The sequence below is a fragment of the Thalia democratica genome, unplaced genomic scaffold (genome assembly GCF_965202585.1).
Source record: "Thalia democratica unplaced genomic scaffold, ktThaDemo2.hap1.1 HAP1_SCAFFOLD_365, whole genome shotgun sequence".
Classification (NCBI taxonomy): domain Eukaryota; kingdom Metazoa; phylum Chordata; class Thaliacea; order Salpida; family Salpidae; genus Thalia; species Thalia democratica.
This window is the reverse complement of record NW_028139441.1, coordinates 16,712-43,847: the sequence shown is the minus strand read 5'-3', so window position 1 is coordinate 43,847 and position 27,136 is coordinate 16,712. Positions and strand designations below refer to the sequence as shown.

General features: G+C 24.3%; 1 protein-coding gene across 1 annotated transcript; it reads right to left on the bottom strand.

The window, feature by feature from the left end:
* Nucleotides 1-11,629: 11,629 nt before the first annotated feature.
* LOC145846264 (dual specificity protein phosphatase CDC14A-like) lies at nt 11,630-26,697 on the bottom strand. Its single transcript, XM_082953142.1, has 13 exons — nt 26,560-26,697; nt 23,359-23,449; nt 23,048-23,123; nt 21,783-21,869; nt 21,296-21,375; nt 19,203-19,334; nt 18,234-18,319; nt 16,799-16,905; nt 14,657-14,780; nt 14,109-14,247; nt 13,834-13,945; nt 13,515-13,630; nt 11,630-11,672 (listed from the first exon to the last, which is right to left on the bottom strand). Exons 1-13 carry the CDS (start codon nt 26,618-26,620, stop codon nt 11,630-11,632), a joined length of 1,254 nt encoding a protein of 417 aa, XP_082809268.1. The 5' UTR covers nt 26,621-26,697.
* Between the last annotated feature and the right edge of the window lie 439 nt (nt 26,698-27,136).

Sequence of the window (27,136 nt, the reverse complement as noted above, 5' to 3'; positions counted from 1 at the left end):
CAACAAATCAACACACTAGTAAAGGATTAATAACAAGGTCAAAAATAGTTTATTTTTTAGCTTTGTTAAAATAAAAATTCTTTGTCAAACTAGATTCAGATAATTTCAATTTATATTTATCGACCACTGGGTTACGATCTTACAACTAAGATAGTTTTTAAAGCCATCATTGGGACCACTACGTTATCAGGTCACCTTATTCTAAACACATTAGTTTTTTACACATGAAGTTAACTCAAAAAATTAATAGAGTACAGTAAACGTAGAAATATCAAGCGTTACAAGAAACTAGAATTGAAAACTAATATTGTAAGTTTTAATTCAAATTGTATGGAAACTTTTAAAAAACTTTAAAGTTACTTTGATTATTAAAACATTAAGTTGTTTATTTAGAATTTTTAACAATAGATAACCAATGTTTATGTACCTATCAAACAGAATTGACCTTATGCATTATTAAAATTAAAGTAAGTCTAGCAGAAGTTTTGATTGCTCCGAATATTCCCGTAATTGTTTTAATAGTAATTTCTAACTAAGGCAACGTTAAAGCAGTTCTTAACTTTATAACTTAACATTTTCAAACTGCGTTTTACGTTATTCTGATTAACATAATAATATTGGAGTTAAATTGATTAAACCTGTACAATTTACACCTTTAACGATCTGAAAACATCAAGTTGATAGTTTCTTTTTTTTTTCGCCACGAACATGGTTTACATTATTCAGATGAGTTATTTATTTTTATATAAGACAAAAAATTCTTTTCGTTTTTAGGTCCATAAAGCTTAAAAATAAGTCAATTTTAGAAAAATTTGAATAAAAATTACCACATAAAAACGATTATCGTTTTTTTTTTGTAAACAGTATTAGGTTTTGTATATATTTTACAAAGTAATATCATAAAGTAAATAGTAAAACATGCTAACAACAGCTTATTTAACTTATTTATAATAAAACTTCAAAAAATTACTTATCTTTTTTTGGAACTTTTAGTAAACTTTTTATAAGCTAATAAAAAATCAACACTTAAATATTAACAATCTTTTATATAAATGTTTTATATAAAGTGTATTGTAAACGCTAGCCTATTTTTTTACAACAACCAGTATTAACTTAAGGGTTGCTAAATGGAAACACTATCGCTTATTTTTAGGCAAAAAATATTGATGCAGAGCTATTTTATCAAAATTTTAGTTTTCTAAATTGGGCGATATCGCTCCATTACTTTGAGGACCAATTATTTAGAGAAATAATAGTAACTTAAAGATGTAGGAGATGATAAAGCTCACTCGTAAAACAAACAATTTCGTTCAGTAGTGGTTTATTGAAAAAAAAACGAAAAATTGCTCAAAATTTTTTGGTTCAAGGATTTCGAAACGCAAAAAGACCTCTCGGTCATCGAGTTGCATACCCAACTTAATCAAGTTTATAATGAGCTACAAATGAAAAATAAAAAAACTTTACAGTCAAAATTTAGACTCAAAAACGATTAAACCCTATCTAAAGAAGACTTTTAAACTTTATAACATTAAACATTTTTCTAAAAGAAAATAAAATAATTTATATACACAAATATATCTAACATTACATACACATAAAATATATATTGAACTCTACGTCAAAAGGTAAAGTTTCTACCTGAATTTTTTCAAATTTTAAAACTTATCAATAATTTTAGCAAATAATTTAACCTTTTATATGATTTAAAAAAAAGAATGAAATAAAATGAAAATTAATTAATAAATAAATTAGAAGTTTTTTTTTAAGTGTGATTAAGAATTTAAACTCTACAATCAACTTAATTCAACCTGATAAAACAAAGAAAAAATAAATTAAAGCTATAACATTGAAATACTATAAAAAACAATAAATACATAAAATAAAGCTGCAATTAAAAAAAAAACAGTAAAATAAAGCTGCATCCATACAAAACATTTATTTTAAAACATTTTTTTTTGCTTAAACTAAATAAAAAGTATAACATAAATCTTTCCTTTTAATTAAAACCATCAGTTTATACAATCTTGGATAATGTCTAAATGTAGAAGTTTAACTATACCAAAACAATCATGTAAATAACCACACAAAAAAAACACTTAAAGTAGTAAATAAGTTTTTTCTTTGAAAAAAAAAACATAAATAATAATAAAATAAATAAGATAAAAAAACAACAAATAGTCATAAAACAAGTCAACTTATTACTAGTTTTAAATTTTAACAGTGATTTCAGCTCATGATATAAATATTTAAGTATGTGACTTGTGAGACGATGTGTTAAATTATACAGCCAGTGTTTTGTAGAACAGTTCGCTTAAGTAAATATAAACTTAAATTTTTGTTGAAGTTTACAAATTTTATACGCAAAACAGTGACTATTTTATTTGTATTTGGCAATAATGTATAATGTTTGTTAGATAGAAGTATGTATTTTTGCCTCAAATTTTAAAGCTGTATTTTTTGAAATTATAAACAAAAAAAAACCTTCAAGAATTAAATTTTTACCTGAGCTGCATTTGGTCGAGTTATTTATAACTTATCAACTGGAAATGGTTTAGACCTTTTACAGTAAAATTTAGACACATTTTAGAATTACGAAAAAAATTGTGTGAAACTAATTGGTAAGTAAATAAATTTAATTTGAAAATGTAAATTAACACTACATGTCAAAAATAAAATTAAAGGATTAAAGTTTAAAAACTTAAAATAAAAACAAACTCAACGGAATAGAAATCATTATTTATCGTCATCATCTTATATTTTAGTACTATTAATTATACAATCTTTAATTTTTTCTTGTTGTTTTTAAATTTAAAAACTATATACATTCTAAACGATGACACAAAAATGAAGTAAAAATTAAAATTGATTTTATTATCATCTAAATCGCAAACCAATTATGTAATTGTATACTGTAGAACTATTAGTAGGTTTGACTTGTTTTAGTTTTTCAAGTATTATACATACACAAAATAAAAAACTGTTAAATAGAGTTCTAAGAAATATCATAGGTAATTTTAACATTGTTTGAAAATAACAACTAGTTTTAAAGAAACTAATAAAAGATCCTCATTAAGTTATTTTACAATATGTTCTGAAAAATATGCAACTTTATCGAAAGTCGTAGTACCTATCGAAAAAAATGCTCAGTATAAATGTAACAAACTATTGTTTAACTATTAAATTTAACACTACTATGACGTTAATCATGCAAAAATGTGTTAATATTGTTGTTTCTGAAATTTGTTAATATTTCTTCAAAAAAATTAAATAAGTTATAATATAAACAAGTTCTACTTTTTGTTTAAATGTTGTTTTTAACACTTCAAGAGAAGTTTTATGTAAATTCTAAAATAAACTGTTTTTAAAAAAGTCCTTGTTCAGAAATAAGTTATAACATTTAAGTACAAAAGATGACTTGTTATAACTAATTTTATCATTAAAAAACTAAACTACTTTAAGGATTAAATCATTTACACTAAGTAGTAACCATAAATTTATGTATATGTATGATAAATATAAAAAGCACACTTGTATTTAAAAGTAAAAGAGTTTATTAAAAAAAAAAATCAAAATTAAAAACAGTCGATTTTATTTAGTTAGCATGATTTTCAATATGTTTAGTTTGTTAAAAGTCGAAAAGAGCTTGATAAAATTGGTAATTGAAAATAATGTAACAGGCTCAATAAAAATATAAGCTTATTTTTTTAAAACCACAACAAAAATACCTGAGAAAAATGACAATTTAAACCAAACAGTTTTAAAAACATTTAACATAGGCAAAACAAAATATGTAAACGTTTTAAAATTACTTTTTTAGCTTAATATCTGTAACTATTTATCTTCAACCTAAACTTCAGTATTTTTTTTAATTCGTATATTTTTAAACTTATAAGCTTAGTTTTGTTATGGTAAAACAAAAAAAATGAAAAATAAGAAAAAAAACATACCAAACAAAAATTATTAAAAAAGTTACAGAGTTAAAAAAAAAGGAATACATGTATTTTAACTTAAAAATTACATGTAACTTAAAAGGATTACAGAAACAGTACAACAAAACAAACTTTGGATTTAAAAAGTACATAACATTAAGATAAAAGAGTTTTTTTTATAATATAACACAAACTGATTTACAACTACAAAAAAAAAACTATAAAAGCACTTAAACCGACTACAGATATAATAAATGGAATTCATGAATTAGTTACAAAAAGTACAATAAATAATAGAATATGACAAAAAACTACACTAAAACTAAAAAATAACCTTACAGTTAGAGCAATAATTTAAAAATATATTTCTGGTAAAAATTACATGATCAAATTACACATATTTAAAGACTAACGGAAGTTAAAAAGCTCATAGTCGTTTAAATCACAAACCTATAAAAAATAGTTTTTTTTTTGTTTTATAAGTAGTACCTTTTTTGAGTTAAACACCAAAATCGCAGTTTGTGATAATCTACAGTTTATGACAGTTTGCGTTTTCTTTTACTCTTAAGACTTGTACCTTGTTGTATAGTAACTTGACGTCGAGTACGAAGAGTTGGCTGGCTGCCTGCTGTTATGGAAAAAATTAAAACTTAGTTGAAATTATTGAAACTTAGTTATTATACACACTAACTTTTTTCTGAATAAAACTGCTTGATTTGTTACATTTAACAATAAAGAGAACAATTCAGAGTTTTAGTAGATAATGTAGCGTATTGCGAAAATTCTGTATTTAAACTTTAATATACAGATTTTATTGAGAACAAACTTTTTAAAACCAGATTAGTCACACTATCCGGGAAAAAATAACCTAAATGAACAAAAATAGTTTGAGACGACAAAATAACTCACAAGTAAAACTTTATTATTTGCTTAATATTAATGTAATACACTTGTCTATACTTAATAAAATTTGTAAATACTTTTAAACGGTTACATGACAATTGAAGTTCAAACAATTCAAAAAAAAATATTCAAGTGACAATATTTTAAAAAGCAGTATATATTTAAGAAAGTAAGAAATACATATGTAAATCTTATTAATACCTACTAGGCTTTTTTTGTCTTTTTGCAAAAATTTGAACACTTTTTGAGATCTTTAAAAACTGCTATATTTAAAAATTTCTTTAAGCTATATCTCAAAAGTATTTAAAATTTTGCAAAAAAAAAAAAAGGATTGTAGATTTCAAAAATACCTACATATATACATATTTTTTTTTCAAATATATTTAATTTTTTGAGCTGTGGTCTCTTGAATATTTTATTAAGAATTTAAATTGTAAGTTTATAACTGTTTTAAAAAAAAGTGAAACTAATGTTATTTGAATATATTTAACTAGATACTTAATATAAAACATTATTTATAAAAGTGTTAACTTTTATGAAATATCAACAAAAACATTGGCGAAAGTCTACAGAACCGAAGCCTGAACTTTCATATGCCGTGAGACAAGCTCAAGTTTACAAGGTTCGGTTATACCATTTCAATTATCAGACCACAAGTTTTCAGTAGACTGAGACCGGTTTCGTCCTGATTAGGACTAATCAGACAGTCATTAGCGAAAATACTTGTAGTCTGGAACTACAATCGGTTTATATATGCAAGCATGAAGCAACCATTTGCTGGCATTGATCAGTGACGTCAGCATTGTCTTTTGCCGTGCAACGTTCAATACATTGTCCACTAGGCAAGACATCTGGTACGCTCGTTATGATGTCTCGGTCTTATACAAGCACTTTGAAGAGATCTTTCGTTTATCAAAAAACAAACATTTTCAATAGGATTCTATTTGAATAATAATTGAAAATGTTTGTTTTTTAATAAACGAAAGATCTCTTCAAAGTGCTTGTATAAGACTGAGACTGATTTCTAATGATGGTTCTAACCATTTTTTATTTTTGTTTTAATTTATGCACATAAAACATAAAGCAAACTTTCAAAGCAAGAAAAAACAACAGTTCTAAAAGTTTTAACTCATACTATGCGGTTTTGAAATTTAGTCATAAATAAATTTTAAATATAGTTACTTTTTCGGACTACTATTCTACTATGATATGACAAAGTAAAGGAGACATTATAAATTTACTATGATAAAGCAGTAGATTTGCTTCTGCAATAAGCAATACTGCATTATTTAATAAAAACTTCTAAAACTAGTTAGTAATGTCATAGAAAAAGCTCAGATAATATGAAACATCAATGTTGAACATATGATGTACTTGTTTTTTACAAGATTAAACTTTATTAGAAATTTATTTTTCTTTTATAAGAATTAAAAAAAAATTATTTCAAGTCAACTAAAAAAAGAAATAAAGGTATTTTGTAATAAGAATTAATATAAAAAGGAGTTACTTTTTGTAAAAATTATTAATTCCATTATTGTTTTTATTTTAAAGTTTCAATTACCAAAAAACTTTAAGAATAGTGGCAAAAACAAAAAAAAATATACACAAATAATTGTAATATTTAAGTTTCAAACTAGAAGCACAGATTTTTTGTTTGTTTATGCCTTTTTTATTTTATATATAATTTTTTTTTTAACTTATAACAAATAATATTTTACCATTTAGCGATAAGTGAAATTAAGTTTAGGGTAAAAGTGTAAGCACTATGTAAAGCTTCTATTTTTTAGAATATTAAACTATTAATCTATTACCTAAAATAATTTTAATACAATATTAACTAAAATTGCACTTTGATTTAAAAAACAATAATAACCCCTTATACTTTTCATTTATAAATATTCATAGCATAAAATATTAAAAACATTTATGACTAAACAAAATTTTACATCTTAAAACATAACTTGTATAATCATCTTAATCATATCTAGTGTACACACTTAAATAAAAATTAATCTAGTTTATTACAGTTTTTAAACTTTTAAGGTTGTTAGTTTCAGAAAGACACTGATCAAGTTATCATTCAATTAATGTTTGATTTTCTTTGGTCAAACTGATAATAAAAATTCACACTTTATAAGCTAAGTTTGATAAAATTTAAGCTATAATTATTTTTTAAGTTAAAATACTTCATTTAAACTTATTTTGTTAAAACCTTATATAATCAGGATTGCAAAATATTTTTGAATTTTTACAGGTTTTTGATTATAGAAGTTTTTTTGTCTTTTTTAGTATAGAATTAAGTTTAAGGTAAAAAACTGTCTTAAATAGTTTTAAAATATTGAAAAGATACATCAATGCTACTAAATAAGTATTTTATAATAAATAAAACTTTAAATGATACAAAAAATATTGTATATGATAGATTTTTTGCATCATATATTTTCTTTATAATTTAACATGTAAAAATAATCTAAAATTTAGGTTTTACAATATTTTTTCAACGAAATTATTAAATTCCAAGTTTTTTGGCAACCCTGTATAATAGCAAAAATCTTTAAATTTCTCAAAATAGTACACTTTTTTGTCTTTACTATTAGTTAAAAAACAAAAGTTGATAGTATAAACTAAGTGTTAATTCTAATCTGTGGATATTGGAAATAGATTAATAATTGAAAAATATTCTTAAATTATTAAGCCACTATAAAGTTTATGCAAATTAGTGTTGCAGAAATGACACCCCTCTATTTTTAATGAATTTACTTTTTATAAGTAACTTTTTTGAAGATATTTTTGATAGTCTTAATCATAAATGGTAATAATACTAGAAGATGCACTAAATATTAAATTTGTAAAGACTAACCTTGAAAAAAATAATCATAAAATGTTATAGAAAATAAGTACTTAATTTTATCCAAGTGAGAAAAATTCTATGAATATAGAAACAATATAAGACTTTGTTATACTAAAATAAGGTCAAAATATTTAAGAAATTCTAAGCACAATCTAATTGAAAAATATTAATCTAATGATAATTATAGTTGTTTTTAATTGTTATTAAAGGGGTTTAAATAAATAAAAAAGTTTTAACTTAAAAAGCGTACAAATAAATAGTAACTACATAACAAAAAAACAACTAAACTTTATGATTGTTTTATAAAAATAAGGTATCTTATAAAGTACTAACATTAAGAAAAAAATTAAATGACTTTGTTTTTACACCTTAAGGGCCAATAGCTAGGTTTTACTAAACAACTACAAAAGTATATGGGTTAAAGTTAATAAAAGTATGTACTTGAATTAAATTAAGCTAAAAAATAAAATAATAAAAATTGATAGGCTTTCTAAAATTTATTAAGATATAAAAAAAACATGCTTTATGGACAATAAATTTAATTCACAGTTTTATAACTTTTATTACAAATATCATGCATACCTAATAAACAGGCAACAAATAGTAATTATCAACACATAATATTTAAAAAAAGACTGACCTCTTTTCAGAAGCCGCTGCTAAATTAAATGAAAGCATAGAAGCACAGTGCAAGCAAAAACAATTATGACTCAAACATTTAATGATTGAAAACTGAAATAAAATAAATAAGACGTGCAGCTTAAAAATTTTTTTCGCAATTTCTTGAACATAAAAACACATAATTAGTATTCAGAAAGCAATTCAGTTAAAAAGTTTTGATCAAATTGTAATTTGTGATTAGACTTTTTGCGATTTTTACTCGAAGTTTGACAAAAAGGAGTTTTATGGTTAACATCTTTCTCATTCTTTTTTGTTTTTGACTCCTTGCATTTATTTTTATAAGTATAAATATACCTAATTTTTTTATTCATGTCACTAACTCCAAAATTAAGCTTAAAATGGTCCGAAATGGGTGTGGACTTTGTTCTAGTGGAATCCGAACTCTTGTTCAAATTGTAAATGTTGTGACTGCTGTAAGCGCTCTTAGGCGGCTTGCTGCTAGCCGACAACTTTCTGTCAAACTCCGAGTGCGCGTCTCGCGTCGCGTAAAAGCTGCTAGAGCTGTGACGGTGTGGTGTTCGTGACGTAACAAAGTGATTTCTGCTTTGCAAATTCTGACCTTGCCGCAGCCTGGTGACCCACTTCTCCTGCGACTTGTGCGACGAAGCTTCCGCCTTCTGCTGCCTGGCAATCGACGACGACGAGGGGGGCCTCTGCGATTTGATTGGCTGAGCGGTTGGAGGCTTGCTGGAGTGAATTAAAATGAACTTGTGATTCTAAGCTAAGCAAAATCTACGCTCTATCAAGTTTAATAATCTAAGCAAAATCACGCCACAACTCGGTACACTATGTGATTTGTAAAAATATATTTTGTAAAAAAATAGTTTTCACCATTGTTCAAGCTCTAAAGTAAAACTAGTTTTATTATTTAAGATTTTATCTAATTTAGTGAGAAGATAAAAATTTATACTGACAGTTTAATTGTATAATATCTTAGTTATGTACAATGTTGTAAAATCTGTCTAGTATAAAACTAGTGTTTTGTTAGTATAAAGCAAAAAGAAAATTATAAGCAAAAGCTAAAAGCACAATTTTTAATTAAAACTATATGTTTTAATAAACTACTACAATAGACAACTATATAAGTATATATTTTTTTTTGGATATTAAAAACTTTTTATTCATGTCATACAATTTAACTTTAAGTTTTTTTTAAAGTTGTGTATTTATTTTAATCAAAAACATTGTTTATAAAAAGTTAGTTTTAAATGAAAAACTAATTTTAAACTATTGTTACGATAAAAAATTAAAGAACTATATTGGAGTCACCATTGTCAAACAAAATTAAATGGCAATGATGTGCAATAAAAACGCAATAATCTTTTTATATCATAAGTAGAATAATACCTGAAAATTTATAAACTACGTAGGACTGTAGTGAACGAAATCACAGTATGCAGTTATATATGATAATAATCTTTGACTTAAAAAAATAAATAAAATATTTCTTTTACTTTTTTACGCCAACAGAAGATGATCTTGCACGACTCCTAGTGACGACTCCCCGATTTTTCGATGCATCCGTCCCTTGTACCCTTCTAGCGACTGATACCGAGCGCTGCTGGTTTTCGTGATAACTTCTCCTGTAAACGTAAGCTTTTTAAATGTACTGCTTATAAAGTACTGCCAGACATTTTTAACGAATGTAATTATATCTTACTTAGATAATAAACAGTTTGATATATAAAAATAAAATTGTGAGCTACATTATTAATTGCCTAAATAGTTTGAATGTTACAGGGTGGTCACTGGTTTTTGAGAAATTTTTTCGAGGTTATTGAAAGTACACGTTTTTGGGTCTATTTCTTAGTTTATTAAAGTTAAGTTTAAGGTTAAAATCTGTGTTAAGTAGTACAACAACGTTGAAAAGATACTGTAAAGCTACTTTAAATGTACTTTTTAAATCAAAAAATTTATTAAAACAAAAATTTTTTATCTATATGGTAGATTTTTTGTGTCAAATCGAAATTTACTACTTAACATGTAAAAATTGTTTAAAATTTTCAAGTTTTTTAGTGATTTTTGTTCAAAATTTCAGGTTTTTCTAAGTTTTGTTTAGCCTAAATTGTCAAATTCTAGATTTAGTGGCCACCCTAATTTTATGTTACTTATTTAGGGTAGGTATGTGTCAAAAATTCACGAAAGTCATTTTTGTACTAACCTTTAATTAGGTTTATTGTAATAATAATCCAACTTTACTTTAAGGGCATATGGTGTGGGTTACACACTTTTTTTTAGTAAAATGTTATGCATAATTAGATAAGCTACTTGTTACTTTTTTTACCGCTTGTTAAAATTAAAAATAACTTTTGAGATATAAGCGACCAAAGTTAGAGTCTTCAATATGGGAGGCGCAAACTAAAAGGGTAAAAATAGACTAAAAACCTATATTCTCCTTTAGTTTTCGAGCAACTATTTTAAACAATTTTTCGAGTAATCTTTAACCAATTTTAAATAACTTGTAGGAAACAGATATTTTAATTTTTGTCAAAATTTTTTTTTATAAAAAATACACAATTTTTTTTTCAATTTTGGTCATTAATTGTAATTTATTATTTTTTTTCGAAAACCCGCTTCCTACAAACATTTTGTTTAATTAAAAAGTACACTTCCTGAAAATTTTAATTAAATTGCTTTAGAACTGAAGGATGAGATAGATTCTAGTATATTTTTCAAAAATCCGATAAAATTGGTGTTGATTTTTTTTTATTCCATACGGCTGTATCGTAATTTTTTTTACATAACTTATTATATCTCAAAAATTAATTGATCTATTTTTGTTCTATAAAAAGTATCTTATAGTTTATACTCTAAGCTTTGAAATAAGAGCCAGTGTTATTTTTTGTAAAAAAAAAATGTTGCACCCCTCCTATGCCCTTAATAATTATTAAATTTTAGTTTCTAATTAACTTTTGTTTGAATTTTAACTTCGTAGATTTTATTCATACTGCAGTTTTATTTTAGCTATAAATTAATTTTTTTATAAAACTGAAAAATAAACATGAGGCTGTGCAAAAGTGGTACTTCGTACAAAAGTGATTTAATGAAAAATTAATCATTTCCTTTAAGAGTAGGGCTAAGTGTGTTTACATGACAATTCAATCTCGGACAACTCAAACTCTTTAAAAAATGTATAAGAGGCAATATCTCAAAACGCAAAATATATTTGAAAAAAAAAGCGGTTTTATATCTAATTAATAAGATTGTGATAAACAATTTAGTGATTTTAACTTGATTGAAAAACTATAGTTTTGCAGTGGTGATATTACCAGTACTTGTCAGTTACAATAAACTCTTTATCTGAAGCTCTTAAAAAAATTTAAATAAAGCAAAGTTATATTAGCTTATCTTAAATATAATTTTGAATATAAATAATGTTATGATACAAAAAAAATATATATATCAAAAGAGAGTTTTTTAATTTACAAAATATTATATATTTTTATTTATTTTATTACTACATTTACAATCTATAAATGAATATAGTAATAGCCTAACAGCCTTTATTGTTGTACTATGTTGACTAGAACTATTTTAAATAATTATTATATATCTAGTAGATTTTTCTTTTGGTAAGTGACAATACATGTTTTTTTATTTTTCTAAGTAATTAATAATAAACAATGAACTTCACCGCAAGATCTACAACAACAGCATCCGAGACAATCCTACGACCGGTTTCGTCCTAATTAGGACTCATCAAGCAGGAATAGTCGCGAGAAACCGCTGTTGTGATCTTAACCAAGCGGGCTTAAGTACAAAGTACTGAATTATTAAGCTGTGTCAATTTTTTCAACTTTACCCACAAACGGTCGCTTCAGTACTTTGTACTTAAGCCCGCTTGGTTAAGATCACAACAGCAGTTTCTCGCGACTATTCCTGCTTGATGAGTCCTAATTAGGACGAAACCGGTCGTAGGATTGTCTCGGATGCTGTTGTTGTAGATCTTGCGGTGAAGTTCATTGTTTATTATCGATGGCATAAAACATCTCAACTTTGTTGATAATGGCCGAAATAAATACTGGCTAACTAATTAAAAAATATAATACTTTAAGGGCATAGGGGGGTAAACACCCTTTATTGGTTTTTGATCTTATTTTATAAAGTTTTTACTAAGCTACAACATGCATTTTTCAGATTTTAAAAATTCAATATAATTTTTGAGATATAGCCGGTCAAAGTCGGAGGCAACAATAGGTTCCTTATGGGAGGCGCAAACTAAAACGGCAAAAATAGACTATTTCACTAAAAATCTATCTCCTCCTACGTTTTTTGAGATAACTACCTCTAACTTTTAGGAAATGTTCCTTGATATATTTAGAAAATTCTGTCTAATTTTGAAAATATTAATACAACTTGTATAAATTAAATAAGCAAAAACAATATGTTTTGTTTTATAATGTATATGTACATAAATAAAATTAGGTAATATTAATACAAATAATTTGATCCAAATTTTTCTGGGCTCATATTTTTTACTTGTTCAAATTGTTGGGGTGACTTTTTTATTTGATCAAGTAAACAACAAAAAGGGAAAACAACTGAAGAAGGACAAGGTTAACACTGATAGTAAAAAAAAATAAAGAAACAATAATAATAATAAATATTTATATACATATATATATACATATATATAAAATAAGGTTAATGTTCAAACTTAAACACCTTCTACTGAGCCCACTTGAAGGGCTTTTAAATAATTTATTGAAATGGCGATTATAAAAATTCTGGAACATATGTTTCATAAAGACAAAAAAGATTGTCTCTAATCTTCAGCCAGTTCAAATTTAAAATAAAAAGCACTTTGGTAAACAAAGATGCAAAAGTTTACAAAAAAAACAAAAACAATATGACGTAAGAATTGAACATTGTACATTACAAATATTCAGCACAAAAATCGATATAAATAAATATATATATAAATTTATGGGTAACAGTAATAGTAAAAATAAAGAAAAAAGAAGAAATTATTAATAAAAATAAATAAATAAAAAGTTAATACTTTTTTACTATTCCTTTTAACAAACTATATAAAACTTAACAGACTTGTTTTATTTAATATTTAATTTGAAAATAGTTCACTTTTTTGCTTAAATGTATCTGGGGTCATTATTTTTACTTAATCCAATTGACTTTAAAACGTTAATAACCTGGTGTCAGTTTTAATGTTTCCTCTTGTTGCTTTTATTTTCATTAAACGGTCACCTTGCGAATTTTCACCGGTTTGAGTGGGCGGTTTTGTGTTTATTATAGAAGTTGCTTTTGTCTGTAAAACAAATAATTCTTAACTATAAAATTAATATTTTTTTTTGTTTTTGGTCGTCAAATAAACTATTTTCAAATCTAATCACTACGAACCCATCTTGTTGTTAGGTTTAGAATCAATTATTTTCAGTATTAGTAGATAAACATATTTTAAAACTACTTTAGTAAAATTAGTAATGTGAATATAGCTTGTACAAAACGAACCTTTTTAGAAGATCTCCGTTCAGTAGTGTCACCGTGAGAAGTGGCTCTGTGGTTAGTAGTGGCCATGTTGGCTCGGTATTCGTCACCTTCAGCCCACATTGCTTGCTGTTTCCTGTCATATTGTTAACTGTACAACAAACAATATTGTTATCAACTACTTAACTATCATGCTTACTATAGAGGCACATGGAATACAACTCAAGTAATTTATGATTAAGAAGTTACGCGACAAAAAAATTGTTAAAATTATCGAACATGTTCAAAGTTTAACTGACTCTTCCAGAAAATACTGTTGAGGACCAATGACGCTTCCAGGTCGGCAAATGCGCAGCCAAGCGATGCATTCAGCGGCGGACAGCCTGTAGTGCTTCATCATGTACAACGCCAGCAACGTGCCTGTTCGACCCAACCCCGCTGAAATTTAAATTGTCGTATTATATAGAAAACTACTTTGTTTTAAAAGGTAGCATAAAATAATTGTACAATTAGAAACAAATAAATAACAAATATGCGTTAAGAATTTTAGAGACAAATCAATTGTTTTATTTAATTATTAAATGCATTCGCACTATTTAAGTTACTGATTGCAATATTATTAAACGCTTTTATTTGTTTACATAAAGTAACGAAAAAATATAAGAACGGTTTTTAAGCTCAAAGTTTATGCATTTGTTAAATACACAATTTTCGAGAAATTTTACTTAAGTTCATGGCACAGAAAACATTTATATAAAAAATATTTCTTTAACTATACAATCTATTTCATATCAACATTAAGATCGCTACTATTTTAATATAAAAATTTTAAACACTTTTTATCTACCTTTACAATGAACGGCAATCGCACCCTGATTATTTTCACATATTCTTATGAACTTCTGAATAATTTCGTCAGAAGGAGTTGAACCGTCGATGAAAAATAAATCCCAGTGATCAAAACCCGCATCCTATAAAACAAACTGTTTAATCATGTTGTTTTAATGCTCACGTTTTCTTTTTTTTTCGTATAAAGTCACTTATTATTTATAAATACACACTCTGGTGTTATTTTTAGGTATTCATTTTAATATCCGTAAGTTATAGCAAATGAACATCAACTAGAAACTTAAACAATTAATAATTAGTTTAAAAACGCTCTAAACTTAATTCGTATATTTAAAATATTTATTTGTTTTACTAAACAAATAAAGTTAGTTTAAAGATTTTATTAAACTTCCAACAGATCAAATTCTAAAAATAAAATATGCTTTTGTTTTACAGATGTTTATATACAACTCTCCTTCACTTATTTTTTCGAATAAAAACATGAATAATTATTAATATCAATTCAGACTTACTTTTTTTTTGATAAACTTTAAAAAATACTGCAAATTAATTGAAAGCTTTAAAATTAAATGTTTATTGTCAATTGTGAGGCCAGATGGCGTAGGGGTTTTTATGATGACTAAAAACTTCCTGAGTTTTAACGTTGCGAAATCGTAACCCATTGGTAAAAAGATATTCAAATAAAATAGCGTTTGCGATAGTTATAAATTTGTAAACACAAAACTAAGCTTGAGTTAGGAAAACTAATTAAATACTTCAATGAAAACATATATTTTTTACATGCTATATTCGTTTAAGCTTTTTTATGTTACTAAGAAAATTTATATTATTAAGATAACAAAAATCTTAAAATAGAAACGTTTGATATTGAAAATATTTCAAAAAATTCAAAAACAGTAACTTTAAAGTGGAAAATATTTTTATTAAAGAACATATAAACTATATTGTTTGAAAATAATATAGTATATTATTTAAATTTTCTAATATAAAGTATTTTTTACCTAATTAAATAAAAGCACTTTAAAAATATTACTTTGATTGAGTTTCAAAATTTGAAGCTTATAAATACTTTTATACTTATATTACTCGATATTATTAAAGTTTAGTAAATTTGAAAATTCAAAACATAGAACCGAAACAAATGGATAAAAAAAAAATGCAGTTAAACTTTAATCACTGGGTGCCGGTAATAAGTAGACGTAGACAAATTGCTTAGCAACTTAAATGTCAATAACAACTTGTTGTGAGAAACTTAGCGTAGTTAACATAATGAATGCAATTCGCTTTGTTTTTCTTACGTTCATTTACATTATTACCTTTTATATAGTAGTTACCTGTTAATATTTTATTCAGTACTATTACAGTTTAGCCATCAAGCAAACTATTTAAAAAATAATTAATAAGTTTATTTGTAAAGTATCTAATAAATAAAAATAATCAATATACTTAAACAAACATAATTTCATAAATATAAAAACTAATAAAGCATTTTTTTAACATTTACTTAAAAATTAGTTTTTGTTCATAAAAATGTTAAATTCCAGCTTTAGAATTTCATTAAAACATTGAATAATCAAACTTTATCTGGTGATAGTAAAAATAAATTTAACTTACAACTTAGACTTCTTTTTGGCAAAAAATATTTAAAAATTTTTGCATGATTTCAAAAGAACTTATTGTATACAAACACAATTTATTAAAGCAAGCATAAAATTCTTACTATTATATGTTTTAATATTGTTTAAATACTATTTTCCATGACTGTTACATATCTTTTTAGAGTTTTTGTTTAAGCACTGACGAGGTCTTTGACCAAAACTTAGTTTGCAAAATAAAGTCTTGAAAGAATAAATTTTCAAAATTCTTACTAAAAATTATCTATACAAAAGTAAATTAATTAATATTTTATAAAAAATAAAGTTTAAAGTTTAGTTTTATAAAATTAAAAAAAACTTTAATTTTAAAAGTCAATCATAAACAAAAAATGTTTAATTGGTATAAGATTAATAGACTTCAAACATTAAAACATATCTGAAAATTTTGTGGTCAATACTGGATGCATAAAAATATTAATGAAAATAAACATGCTTTCGTTTGATAAACAAATACAATCAATTATGAAATGTAAAAACAAGCTCACTTGAAATCTTCGTGCTTCATATATCTTCTTGTTTAATCTTATCACGCATGTTATATTATGTTTTCGAAAATAAGGAAAATAAGCTTCAGGTGCATGTAATGGATATCCTGAAATAATTTGGTAATCAACTTTTTATTCGAGTATAAAAGTAGATTATGAACTGTAAGATATTGTAATAAGTAGATGAAAATTTCTAAACTTTCTAATAAATAAAACATCAATATAGTTAGTATAAAGCATCGCAACATAATTCATCATTGCATTTTAAAAGACTATAAAATGAAATATCTCAGGTTAAAAGCAAACATTATATACTTGTGGCGGTTCAAGTATAGCTTGGAAAATTGATCAAAAAATACCGTTAATTTTTACACAGCAAATAGAGTTTGGTAAAATTTAACTCTTATTTTGATACAAAACAAGTTATCTAAAACTAAAAAAATAGTATGCATTCATAACTCTATAACTAACTTATTAGTAATATAAACTAGACTCAATACGAATACTTAAATTTAAGGGCATAGAGGTGTCCAACATTTTTTTTTTACAAAAATTGATATTAGCTCTTATTTCAAAGCTTAGAGTATATACTACTAAAAGATACTTTTTATAAAACAAAAAAAATCAATTAGTTTTTGAGATATAACATGTTTTGTAAAAAAATTCCAATACACCGTATGGAATTTTAAAAAATTCAACACCAATTTTCCCTTAATTTTGAAAAATTTACTAAAAACCTATCTCCTCTTTCATTTCTAAAGTAGTTTAGTTAAAATATTTTCATGAAATGTACATTTTAATATAAAAAACAACTTGTATGAAGCAGATTAAAAATAATAATAATTTAATAACTAATGTTGGTAAAATTTTTTTTTTGGTTATTTTATTTTTTGTAATTAAAATATGTTTGTTTCCTAAAAGTTATTTTAATTTTATTCAAGATTACTCTGAGAAAATTTCAAAATAATTGCTCAAAAACTAAAGGAGGAGATAGATTTTTAGTGAAATAGTATATTTTTGCCCTATAAGTTTGCGCCTCCCACATAAAATCTATTGAATGATCTAACTCTGATCGCTTATACTCAAAAGTTACGAATTTTAACAAATGGTAAAAAGTATCAAGTTGCTTATCTAGGTATGTAAAAAATAAGAGTGATTTTCAGAAAAGTTTCCACCCCACCCTATGCCTTTGAAAAATATGTCTGCTAAAATTAATCCATGTTAATTTTTTTAGCATGATTTCTATAAAAATATTTTTGAAATATATCTTATTTTTAGTAAAACTTTTTTATACTAGGCATCTCTAATATTGATTTATCATTAAATAATTCTTAAAAGTTTAGTTGAATAAAATAGAAGAGTTTATTTTTAAAATTAAGCTTTAGTTTAAGTTAATTAAAATTGGAAAAAAAAAGCTATAAAAATTACAATATACCATTTTCTTTTTTTGTTTTAGGATGAGGTCCACTAAAGGCAAGAAATTTGTTTGGAAGAATCCAATTAAAATCTCCAAATTCTACCCTAAAAACATAATAATTTGTTTAAAAAGTTATACATTTTTATTAACTAACAAAAATGTAATTTAATTAAATACGGAATATCTTTAACTGATAGTTTACCAATTATTGGCATTTAAACATTTCAATTTGTTTTTTGTTTTGTCATGAATTTTTAAATAAACATCTATACAAGCATTTGTAAATTTGTTATACTAAAAATAATTTACTCGTTTAAGGAAAATTTATCCTCAATCGTTTTTTAATAAATCTTTTTCATTAAAAAAACAGCAAACAAAGACCATTATTAAGCGTGACAAAAATCCTGTTTACTATGCTTTAAAATCTGTTTAACAAAAATTAATATTAGTTATTTGCACATCAATATAAGCATATGTATATATAAGTTTTGTATTCAAAATAAATCGCAACTTTTTATAAATTCAAAAAAGTTAAATCACTGTAAAGGTAATAGTTAAGCATATATATATAATAGAATGTGAATAGAGTAAACTACTAAGTTTAAAATCTTGATTTAAAAATAAAATAAATTAGACGCAATCATCTTAAATTATTTACTTTATAAAATAATTTTTAAAGCCTTAAGAGATATTAAAAATTCAAATACTTCTCGCAAACATTGGCGAAAGTCTATCAGAGCCAAACCCTGGACTTACACATGCCGTAATTCAATAAAAAACTATAAAAAAAAGATGATGTGTATCAGATAAGTCAATTAGTTTATTTACTGTTATTTTAAATCTACAAACTTTTAAGTATTTTTACACATAATCAGATATAAATTAATTTTAAAGCTGTTTTTAAAAAGTTTTATTTAACTTAAAAAAAAAAAAGGAAACAAATATATATAAAATAAATGAATAACTTTTAAATTACTAATTTCAAACCTCTCGTAAAATTCATACTCTTCAACATCAAAATTCTCCGGTGAATAAAAGTTAAAAGTAATTGCTCTGTCTATTGCATGTAAGCAATCCAATATGGTTAAGTTGTATGTACAAGGCCCGTATGCTGCATCTCTGTTAATTTTAACTTTATTAAATAGGCTGTTAGTTATAAGATTGTTTTTACTTTTATATTTAAAAAAATCAACATGCTGAGATTAAAATGTACAGAAATAAATTGTATAAGTAGAAGAGAAAAAAAAAACAAGTATATTTGTAAATATTTACTATATCTAAATAATTCTTTTCACAAAGTATTGAAATTTATAGACTCGAACTACAGACTCATGTTGTATTTGTTTAAGGAAGGTTTAAGATAACCTAAACATTTCTTTAGATCTCTTGTTAATTCCATAATAATTAATACACTTAGCGCACGTAGAAACAAAATTTCCAAAGAGTTAAAAGAAGTTTAATTGTAAATAATTCGATTTATTCTATCAAAAATAACTTTTAAGTGTATTACAATCATTGGGACAAAACTCTTAGAACCAATTTAAATACTATCATAGTTCAACACGTATAACATTTTTCATTATTTAAATACAAATTATTTTTATTATGACCTAAAAAAATATATAAGTTTATAAATAAGACTATAAAAATCTACTTAAACATATTTTTTTACTTTTATTTATTTTATTTTCTCAGATATATTCGAACCAGAAACTAGCTTTTGTAATATTTTTGTAAAAAACTTTATGTTACATATTGACAACCATAAATTGTAAAATTATGGCAGAACAAGTATAAATACGAGTAAAAATTTAATAATCAGATTTAGAATAGTTTTTCGTTAAACAATAATAAGCACTTCAGCAACATGCATAAGTAATTTGTAACTCAAGTTTTTCTTTTCATTTATTAAATAAACAAAAAGTAAATCTAAACTGATATTTTGCATTATTTAGTTCTAATTGTGTAAATTTAATTTTGAAATGTTATATCTTTAACATTAAAGTTTACACTAAGTTATTCCTATTTCAAATGATAGTTTTAATTTAAAAGTTCATATCTTTAAATTTAATATTTGTCTAAAAAAAAAATTAAGCTGTATTTTTGTATAAATAGATTTAGAACATCTGAGCAATGCAAGATTTAATAAAACATCTAGCTAACAAATCCTATGGAAGCGTAAAAGATTTCATCTTATTGTTAAAACTGAAACAGTTAAATCGATCAAGTTCACTTTTTTTTTACTCTACGAAAACGCAAGCACTACAATCGCCTTGCAAAATTTACACACTAATTTGCATACAAGTTTAAGTTTACAGAATGTCAAATAGAGAATTTTCACTGATGCATTGTGCTCAAACTTTTTTTTTCTGCGTAACTTAGTGCGTAATAATTTCAAAAATAAATTTCAGCTAGTTTAATATTTTGGCTTTAATAAAAAAAAAGAGTTTAATAAAAGTTTAAATAAATTACTATTCAAATGTATTCTAGAGAAGTCAAGTTACACTGAAACTATATGAAACTTGCAACATAAAGCTTATTTAAGTTTTGCAAAATTATAAATAAGATAACATATTCTACAGCTTACTTAAAACCAATTCATTTTTCAAGACGCAGATTAAAACTTTGTTTTTTTTTTTGTATTAGTTTAAATTTAATCTTGAAAAATTTATTATTTAATTCTTTATTAATCTAATTGTTTATCAATTTAGTTCTTCATTAACTTATGAACTTAATTTTTGTGTGCATGAAGTATCTAAACTATCATTTTTTAAAGAGGATTTTTTTCTTATATAAACTTAACTTTACAATTGTACTTTACAGTGTCCTAATAAATAGCACGCTTTAACAATACTTTTAATATAAGTAAATAAGAATTATGAAATTAGTTTTCTGGATTTCACTATTAATTATATTTTAATATTCCAAGTCACCTATTAGTATAGCATGTAAACTGTTTTCAACTATATTTACCTTCGTTTAGTATCTCATTTAAAGTGATAAAATAACTAACTTGTTCAGGTAATAAATAGTATTTATCTTATGGGTACTAAAAATTTCAAAAAATGCTCAATAGTAACCTGAACGGTAAATATGGAGGGCAATTTCCTGCAACGAGAGGTCGGTACGCTTCCTCTGGACTTTTCTTTAGATGAATAACCTAAAATATAAAAAGTAAAATTTGTATGCAAATACACCAAGGATGGGCAACATAAGGCCTACAGGTTATTTTTTAACTATAAAAGTTTGCATTATGTTAGAAAAAAAACTATGATAATTATTAAATTGGGAAACTGTAGTACAAATTTCATGATTATATTGTTATAATTTGCTGATTAAAAAACTAAAAATGTTTAAGTATAAGTTGACAAAAATAAATTTGGTGCTTGAATTTCAATTTTAAATAAATAAGCCCTGTTATGCATAAATTCTGCCACATTTACCTACGAACTAGCTAAGTTTATGAGTTTATGAACCTAAGCTATGCAAATACTTAAAAAACTTTAGACTTTACTTAATAACAAGTAAGTATTTTAATTATAATCTGTAATCAAAACTATAAGTTACCTGATAAGCACCAACTAGAAAAGCTGCATTTGCCCTTTTTCTTGCATCAAAAGATGTGTAGTGAATAATTTTTTTTGAACCTGCTGACTAAAAAGTACAACAATTCAAATTATGCTTTAAAAAATTATAAATTTGTGCGAAGGAATAGTTAAAAATATTAAGCAACGATATCATCATAACAAAATAAAATGTGATTAAGTATGAAATTATAATGATCTACTTATATTTTAATTATAAACTTTAATTGTACTAGCTGTAATTATTATAAATAGTGAAGCTAGCTAAAAGGAAGAAGAGACTTAATTGTAATATTTTCGTATTTTTACAGATACGTTCAGATGAAAACAACTTTTAAATAGTTTATTGCAAAACCTTTGTAATTTACAGCCCACAAGTTCTAATGAACAACAACTCTAGAACTGAGAGGCAGTAGGTGTTTGTCACTCTTGGTAGAATTTTGAATCTACTACTAATGTAGTTCTTAGCCCAAGTAGGATTGTTGAATAGGTTTTCATGGATAAGTGATTGACCTTTAGGCTTTTTGTCGCAATTTAAAATGTATCTTTTTAGCTTTTTTGTACATGCTGCTCTCCTCTAACATGCAAACGTTAAAATGTACAACCTATTTAGTCATTTCCGCAATGACAACTAGAAACGTTTAATTTTAACAATGCTTAATTGGTCAGTAGGTGTAGCATTTTTAATTATTCCAATAAGGAGCGGTTGGTGTTACAGATAACATGTAACAAAACACTAGTAAAACTTGATTTAATAGCTAGTGAAGCTTTCCTAGCCAGCCTGATAGAGTTTTCTGAGAGGTAAACTGGGCAAGGATGTTGACTAAAAGATGATAAATATATAAACAGTATGTTATTTATTTTTATTGATTTCATTTATTCATAAATTATAATATTTACCATCTTTCAGCCCACTCAATGCTTCCATTAAGCAGCATATATATAATGGATAAGTTAAAAAGCTTAGCTTGGTACTACATAGATAGTAGATTCAAAACTTTATCTTATATAGTGTGAAAGTGATCTGTCCCTATATTAGAGTATAAGCTTACCTTATGTTCTACTCTGTAAAAATAATCTAAATACTAGGACTTAAATGACAAAATGCAAAACAATTAGCAATAGTTTTGACATATGTTACACTCTTGGTAAGAAATATGAGGACATAGAAATTTCATTAAAATTTTATTAAGTAAAAATTTCACACTGAAACTAAAAAAGTAATCAAACTAAAAAAATTATACTTACTTGAAGTTTTCGGTTTACTTTATAGCAATATCTGTGCAAATATGCCAAATTCAGTGGTCCAAAGTCAGCATAAAAACTAAAAATAAATTTAACATTATTTATCATTTTTCTATCTGGTTAACTTTTGAAAATTATAATTCTGTAAAACAAAGTTAACATTAGCTTTAATTAAATAAATAAAATGCTTTTTAAACTAGCAAACTATTTCTACTCCAAAGTTTTATGTTTTTTGTAGTAACTTAATTTAACTGATATTATTGTGAAAATATTGATATTGTAACATTAGAAAAAAAATTTTTTAATTCACTTACTTTTCATAATTATATTCTTCGTCAATACAGAAATAGTGCGTATTGGTTGAACTTTTAGGTTTACTTCTCAAAATAGCAAAGTAGAAACGGTCTGAAGATAAAATAATTTCAGTTATGCAAAAGTTAAAGCTATTGTTTTCATATGCTAATTTGGTTATGCAGGAAACATAAAAATAGAAATTAACATTTTGTTATATTTATGTGAAAAATTTTCAACTTTAGTTTGTTTGTAAGAGTTAATTTATATTTTAATTAGTTTTTTTTTTAATGTTTACAAAATTTGTTAATGGCTTTAGTAGTGTAAACTTCTCTAAACATTACTTGTATAAAAAATAACTCAGTTTCTTATGGTTTTCTATTAAACAATGTAGGATAAACAATAACAATAAAATATAAGTCATTTCAAGGTTTTATTTACAATAAGAACTATATTTCTCTTTATCAACTTTATAATTTCTATTTTAGTTCAATATTAATAGAAGTTAAAATATTTAGATATAACAAGCAAGTTAAAAAATAGCAGGATATACGAACAAATTTTGATTAACTACAACTTTAAATATTTGAAAAAATATTTTAAGACCTCCAATTTTTAATAAACTTTATATATGAGTGAGAGTATTTGAAAACAAGTACCTGCATTTAAATGTAACAATATTTTATTGTCAATGTGTTCTTATTTTAACTTTTTTTATGTTTTTTATATTCAATTTGTAAATCTTTAGTACACATAAATACCAAAAAAATTTTTGTGCTTAATTTTTAAAAATTTACAAAACTTTGTCTTCCTGATGTTGAAATAAATTTTATGTTAAGTAAAAAAATATAAAAAGTTACCATGTTTTCATTATTTATAAATCAAGCTATAACTTATACCATTTAAAACAGCAACTTCAAAAATCTCAGTTCTTAAAACTTCACAAATATCTTTTTAGAAACAGACTTAAATAATACTTGAACTTAAACTTACTCAAATACTGATTTCTTAATTTTTCTATTTGTAATATTAATTAGTTTTATTTCCCTACGCCTCCCCCCTAACAGACTATTAATTTACTTTTATTAATTTTCTACAAATTTGTTTGTATGTACTAAGTTATTGCCTTTTATATCAAGCAAATAAGTTTAAACTTATTAATAAGTTATTTATAATTCTAACTTTGTTTAGTATTTTGTTTATGTTTATTTTTTGTTGAATAAAAATGTAACTTATTTTATTTTTCTCATTGTGTGTCCTGTTAAAGTGGCTCATGTCTTGATGCTTGAGCCCAACATTGCACAATAAACAATATAATAATTTAACTTAATATAAATTACGATTATAGAGTACAATTTTTTTAACAAAACCCTAAACTAATATTTTTTAATTAATTTTTGAAAAATAACCTAGTATTATTATAAAAGATGTTTTTCAATCCACTAAAAAAATTATATCAGATGGATTGTTTTAACATATAAAATTATTTATAACTGCTTAAAACAAAAAAAAGTTAGATTACATTTGTTAATTGTGTTCTACAAGAAAATAATATTAACTAAAAATCATGATCTGGTTTTAATAAAGTTATATACTTAATACTTAAGTTTGGTTATACAAAAACTATTAATCTTTTATGAAATTGTTTATAATGAAAATTTTTAGTTATATCTAACAAAAACTAAAATTTAACCGAGGGAGTTCAAGTTGAAAACTGTTTATTTGTAGAACTGACTGATAATAGTAAATTCTTAGGCTGATAGTAAATTAAAGAAAGCACAAATTAATAAACTACAGATTTGTGAGCTTAATGTATAAGTAAGTCAACAGCATTTTTATAAAAAAACAAATATCCATATTTATTAAAAAACTAAAAGCTATAGTAGACATTCATATAATATTATAAAAAAAAGATATTAGTTTTTATGATACAAAAACTTATTTTCTAGAAAATATTTCAAGTAAAACAACTTTAATGGTCAACTCTAAGATTGTATAATAAAAAATATACACTTTTACCTAGATTTACTTTTAGCATAAAACTCTAAACTTTTAGAAAATGTCTGAAAAATATATTTAATATTTCATTAATTAAAAAAAAATACTATTAGTGTTTTACATGATCCAAACTACGGATACTGCCAGATCTGGCCATAACTTGCCATTATCAGGATCTAACCAAAATTTTATTTGAAAAAGTATTTGCATTCAGTCTAGGTTGGATCTAGATTTGTTAAAATTATCTTGTTTGATTCCAATTGGAAGTAAATTTATATTAAAGTTCCAGCTCTGGCAAAGCTTTGCCAAAACTGTAACTTTAATCTTTATTTACGTCCATTCAAATAAAGATAGGGACATTTTTCAAATCAAGATCCAGCCCAGACAGGAAAGAACACTTTTATTTAAATAAAACTTTGTTTTGATACAGATCTTAGCAAGTTACAACTAGATCCAGCGTTTGGGTCGGGTAAAACACTAGTTTATATATAATTTCACTTAATAAAAAACTTACTATTTATAGTTATATTCTTAAAAACACTTTAAAACTTGAAAATCTTATTAAACAATAATAAATTAGAAATAATCACAAACAACCAACAACAAATAAAAAATGTTAGATTCTTCAATTAGAAAACTCTAAACAAATTTACTTGAATATGTTGAGATCAAGAAATTGAAATCAGAAATGTAGCTTAATGAAAATTATCAAAAAAAAATTATTTATCAAATATAAGTTTCATGAAGAACCAATTGATTATTTATTACTTAGACATTAAATCTCAATAACAACTTCAAGTATAGTAAAAATTTAAAAGCATAATTGTTTTGACAAAAAAAAATATTAATTTGAAAAAGTAAGAAAAAACTGTTAAAACCTTGATATAAAAAGTTTAAAACATTAGCTGTAAAATTCAAAGTATTGTTGAAGCAAATAAAAGTAGATATTTTCATAAAAAAAATCTTTTTGAGTGTTACAATTTTTGAGAAGAAGTTTAAAAAAAATTGAATGAGCATGAATGAAAAGTTTAAACAAATTAAACTACTTTAAGATTATTTATTATATTTTACAGAATTCTTATGTAAACAAAATATAAACTCTCTATATTACAAATTAGAAAGCCATAATTGTATTTTGAAAGGATAGAATAAAATTTTACTCTAAAGAGGTATCTTTTTTTCACATAATTTTAAGTTAATTTATTTATTACTATTTATAAGTTAACCTGGAATAATTTCTGATGCACCAATCAATTCAGTAGATGCAGTCCGTAACGATCTTGCCATATTAAGCTTGTTTTTTTAAATTTTTGCAGTTTTATTACAAAATTGTTACTTGTCTTTTTGTGCTGTTTACTTAAGCTGAAAATAAAACTTTATTTATCTAAAGTAACACAACTAATTACTTAAAATTAAACAGAATAGGTCTTTTTATGGGATGAAAAGGGAGGTCAGACAGAAATTGACTTATTTGGTGACTAGAAAATCTAACGAAAAGTTATAAAAAGTGTTGTAGAACTAGATTTATTTTTTTAAAGCTATGTTAATTTTATTGGCTTATTTTGTATTTTGGACCTTATGTAAGTTTAAATAAGGCAATTAACTTTATGCTGTTTCTTACTTCAAAAATACCTTGAAATGCTCCATAACTTGTGTAAAAATTAAGGGCTTAGGGGTGTAAATTAACACTTTTTTTCAAATCTTATTTGATATAGTTTTTATTAAGCTACAAGATGCTGTTTACAGATTTAAAAAATGTTAACTAACTTTTGAGATATAGCCGGTCAAAGTGGGAGACAACAA